This window comes from Nesoenas mayeri (genome assembly GCF_963082525.1).
Source record: "Nesoenas mayeri genome assembly, chromosome: 23".
NCBI classification, from domain to species: Eukaryota; Metazoa; Chordata; class Aves; order Columbiformes; family Columbidae; genus Nesoenas; species Nesoenas mayeri.
The window spans coordinates 1,749,383-1,753,744 of NC_137574.1; the positions used below are offsets into that span (position 1 = coordinate 1,749,383).

A 4,362-nucleotide genomic window follows, 5' to 3' on the forward strand; every position below is an offset into this window, starting at 1 on the left:
GGGGGGGACGCAGGGCAGGATGGGTGTCCCTGTGGGTCCCCAACACTGGGACACGGCGTGCCGGTGTGACCGGTGCCTGCGGTGACCGGGGAGCCGCTGGCAGCTGCCACAGGGCCCCGGTGCGACGTGTCCGGTTCATCCGAGGTCCCGCGTTTCTGATGTGGTTTGGATGGGTTTATTTTTGGGTGCCGGTAACCTAGCAATGGGCATGTGACGCCGGGGCCCGCGGCAGGGACACGCGGTGCCCACCTTGCCCGCCAGCCACTCGCCACCCTCTGTGGCACGGCCAGGGATGGGGCCATTCAGCCACGTGTCTCCCCCACCGCGACACCCGCGCACTGCCAGGGGGTGTTCACAGCCTGTACAGGATCTTTTTTTGGGGGGTGATGGTCGCTGGCAGTGATGGGGATCCCCATTACAAGCTAATGACTGTGCCATGGGGAAACCGAGGCATGGTGTGTGTAGGGGGGGGCACTGACCCCATCCCAGTTGCTCCACTGCTGAACTGGGAGGAAGGGAAGGGGCGCTGAGCAGGGAGTGGGCAGAGTCGGGGGGCTCTGCAGCCCTTCTGAGTGTCCCCCCGGCCCTGTGCACCCCCCTGCACCCATCCCTCTCCCCACTCTGTGCCCCTGCCCCCACCCCTTCCTTCTCACTCCGCCCTGTGCTGTCACCCCCCCTCCCCGCACCCCTCTTTTGCCTCCCCACCCCAAGGGGCTGCTCCCTCCCAGCCCCCTCAGTGACCCCCCATCCTCTCCGCAGCCCCTTTAGGGGGCAACGGGGGAAACTGAGGCTCGAAGCGATGCGCGGGGTGGGAACCGGGGGGGTGGTACCCCACCCCCCATCCCGCGGGGGTGAGACCGAGCTCCAGCCCCCCCACCCGCGGTCTCGCAGCCCCCGGGGCCGGAGGGGCCGTGCCCGGGGTGCCGCCGCGCTGGCGGGAGGTGTTTAGGACCCAGCAGCCGGTGCGGAGCATCCCTCGCCGCAGCGGCTCCGGCCCGGCCCCGAGCATCCCCGCCCGGCCGGGCCCCCCCGCCCTCCCGGGACCCCCCCGCGCTCGGCCTGGCCCCCTGCAGCCCCCCCACCCCAGGGTAGGTGCCGCGGCCCCAGCGGGACGATGGGCGGGGGCGGGGAGGGGGGGATGCTGCCATGGGGTGGAGCGGGGCTGGGTGGGGGGACCCCAGCCGGTGACATCGGTGTGAGGGATGGGGGGTTCCGGGCAGGGGAGGGGGCACCGGCTGCCTGCTCAGCCTTTCCATCAGCGGACCCCCGCTCATGGCTCCCCGGGATGCCGGAGCTGGGGACCACCCCCCGCTGGGGGAGCACCCATAGGTGGGGGGCTCCGGGATGTCCCCCAGCCCCCCACCCGCACCCCGGGCTCTGCTTTGCAGCCGGTGGCACCCACGGGGGTGGGGTGGGGGCTGCAGCACCCATCCTAGGGGTGGGCTGGGGCTGGGGGGGCATGCATGGCCCTCCCAGCGCAAGGGGTGAACCCAGGCATCCGGTGACCCCCCCACCCGTCCCCATGGCCCCTCGTGGTCCCCAGGCTCTGGGTGAAAGACCCCGCTGGGGTGTTTTGGGTTGAAACACTGGAGTTTGGGGGCTTCAGCCTCAGAATTGCTCATTTTCAGAGAAAACGAGGCTTTCAGTTGAGAAAGGGGTTTGGTGAGGGGGTTGTTATGGAGGGAGACCCTGCAGTGATGGGGCTGCAGCTGGGGGGTCACAGCTGAGCTGAGACCCCCCCCCGGGCTCTCCTGGGTGCCCCCTGGATCGTGTCCCCCCCCACTGACAGCCCAACCTTCCCCGCAGGTCCCAGCGCTGCGGGGAGATGAGGGGGACCGGGGGGCACCCCTGGGTGCGCTGAGACCCACCGCCACGGCAGCACCCAGCCCCGGACCACCCCCCGGCATAGTGCAGGCGAGGATGTGACTCCCTGGCGATGCCCGGCCCCCCCACGCTGGCCGCCCCGAGGATGGGCGATGTGCCGCTGAGCGCCGGCGTGGCGGCACAGGATGGAGCCCTCCCTGCCCGCCCCGTGGGCCTGGAACGGCTCTAGGGCAGCGCGGGGGCTCCAGCCCCCCCCGGGGCCGATGCCCCCCAACAGCACAGCCGACGGCAAACCCAAAGACGTGGCCTCCAAGTCGGTGGGGCTCTTCTTCATGCTGCTCATCGACCTGACGGCCATCGTGGGCAACGCCGCCGTCATGACCGTCATCGTGAAGACGCCGGCGTTGCGCAAGTTCGTCTTCGTCTTCCACCTCTGCCTGGTGGACTTTTTGGCCGCCCTCACCCTGATGCCGCTGGAGATGCTGTCCGGCTCGGCCGTTTTTGACAGCCCGGTTTTCGGCGAGGCCATGTGCCGCGTCTACCTGTTCCTCAGCGTCTGCTTCATCAGCATGTGCATCCTCTCCATCTCCACCATCAATGTGGAGCGGTACTACTACGTGGTGCACCCCATGCGCTACGAGGTGAGGATGACGGTGGGGCTGGTGGCCTGCGTCCTGGTCGGCGTTTGGCTCAAAGCCGTGGCCACCTCCCTCGTCCCCGTGCTGGGCTGGTTGTCCCCCGACCGCCCGCCGGTGCCCGCCGGCCGCGGCTGCTCCTTGCAGTGGAGCCGCGGTCCCTACTGCAAGTTCTTCGTTGTCTTCTTCGCTGCCTTCTACTTCCTCCTGCCCCTCCTCATCATCGTGGTGGTCTACTGCAGCATGTTCAAGGTGGCACGGGTGGCCGCCATGCACCACGGCCCCCTCCCCACCTGGATGGAGACGCCACGGCGCCGCTCCGAGTCGCTCAGCAGCCGCTCCACCATGGTCACCACCTCGGGCGCCCCGCGCACCACCCCGCAGAGGACGTTCGGGGGGGGCAAGGCAGCTGCCATCTTGCTGGCCGTGGGAGGCCAGTTCCTCTTCTGCTGGTTGCCCTACTTCTCCTTCCACCTCTACACCGCCCTGAGCGCCCAGCCCTTGGTGGGGCCGGCGGCCGAGACCGTGGTCACTTGGCTGGGTTACTTCTGCTTCACCTCCAACCCCTTCTTCTACGGGTGCCTCAACCGGCAGATCCGGGGCGAGCTGGGACGGCTCCTCACGTGTTTCTTCAAGCAGCCGCCCGAGGAGGACCTGCGGCTGCCCAGCCGGGAGGGCTCCATCGAGGAGAACTTCCTCCAGTTCCTCCAAGGCACCGGTTGTCCCGCCGAGTCCCGGCCCCGCACCCCCAGCCCCAAGCGGGACCAGCCCCCCGTGGATTTTCGCATCCCGGGACAGATCGAGGAGGACGCGGTCGAGGGGACGGAGCGGCGTGAGGGGGACGGGGTCTACGTGCCCATGGTCACCTCTCCCAAAGCGGAGCTGTAGCGTTGCGGGGTTTGGGGGCAAACACGGCTGCAAGGGCAGAGCTGGTCTGAGTGCATCACTGGGGGGAACAGGGGGGTCCCATAATAGATCTTAAGGTGCTGGAGCGAGTTGAGAGAAGGGAACGGAGCTGGTGAGGGGCTGGAGCACAATGTGATGGAGCGGCTGAGGGACCTGGGGGTTCAGCTGGAGAACAGGAGCTGAGGGGAGACCTGATCTCTGAACTGCCCGAAAGGAGCTTGGAGCCAGGGGGGTCGGGCTCTGCTCCCCGGGAACAAGCGCCAGGAGCAGAGGAAACGGCCTCAAGTTGCGCCAGGGGAGGTTGAGGTTGGATTTGGGAACAATTTCTTCCCCAAAGGGCTGTGGGGCATTGGAACAGGCTGCCCAGGGCAGTGCTGGAGTCACCAGCCCTGGAGGGCTGGACAGACGGACATGAGGTTCTCAGGACATGGGGCAGTGCCAGGGGTGGGTTATGGTTGGACTCCATGATCCTGAGGGGCTTTTCCAACCAAACCGATTCTGTTGAAGTGTCCCACGCTGGGGCTGAGTGTGGGAGCTGGGGGGTGTTGGGTTTCGGGGTCACTCCTGTCCTGCCATGGGGATGGGGGGTCTCCTCAGGACGGGGTCACCGAGTTCTCCCCATGTGGCTCCCGTACAGCCAGGACAGGGGCTGGGAGCGCAGCGCCCCGGTCCCATGTCCCCTGCAGAGGGTGTCGCCGGGTGCACGGGGTGCTGGGGGCGCTGGGGGCGCTGGAGGCGCTGGGGGCCGTGTGCCCCACTGAGCCCCCCCCGGACTACAGCTCCCATCATGCCCCGCCGCACCGAGGCGGAACTCCGGCGCGTCACCCGCGATTCCCATCATGCCCCGCTGCACCGAGGCGGAAGTAACGCCATCCCCACCTCCCTCCGGCCACGCCCCGCTCTACCGAGGCGGAAGCTCCGCCTCCAACTCCCAGCGTGCCGCGCGAGGAACTTCACTTCCCGTCGTGCCCCGCCGCGGGGCCACCGGATATCCGGC

At 68.6% G+C, this 4,362-nt stretch overlaps 1 protein-coding gene across 1 annotated transcript; it reads left to right on the forward strand.

The window, feature by feature from the left end:
• Positions 1 to 2,009: 2,009 nt before the first annotated feature.
• GPR61 (G protein-coupled receptor 61) lies at positions 2,010 to 3,347 on the forward strand (the record flags this gene model as incomplete). The annotated part of the gene is made up of 1 exon (XM_080358262.1): positions 2,010 to 3,347. The coding sequence occupies one exon, from the start codon at positions 2,010 to 2,012 to the stop codon at positions 3,345 to 3,347; it is 1,338 nt and encodes a 445-aa protein (XP_080214388.1).
• Positions 3,348 to 4,362: the final 1,015 nt, after the last annotated feature.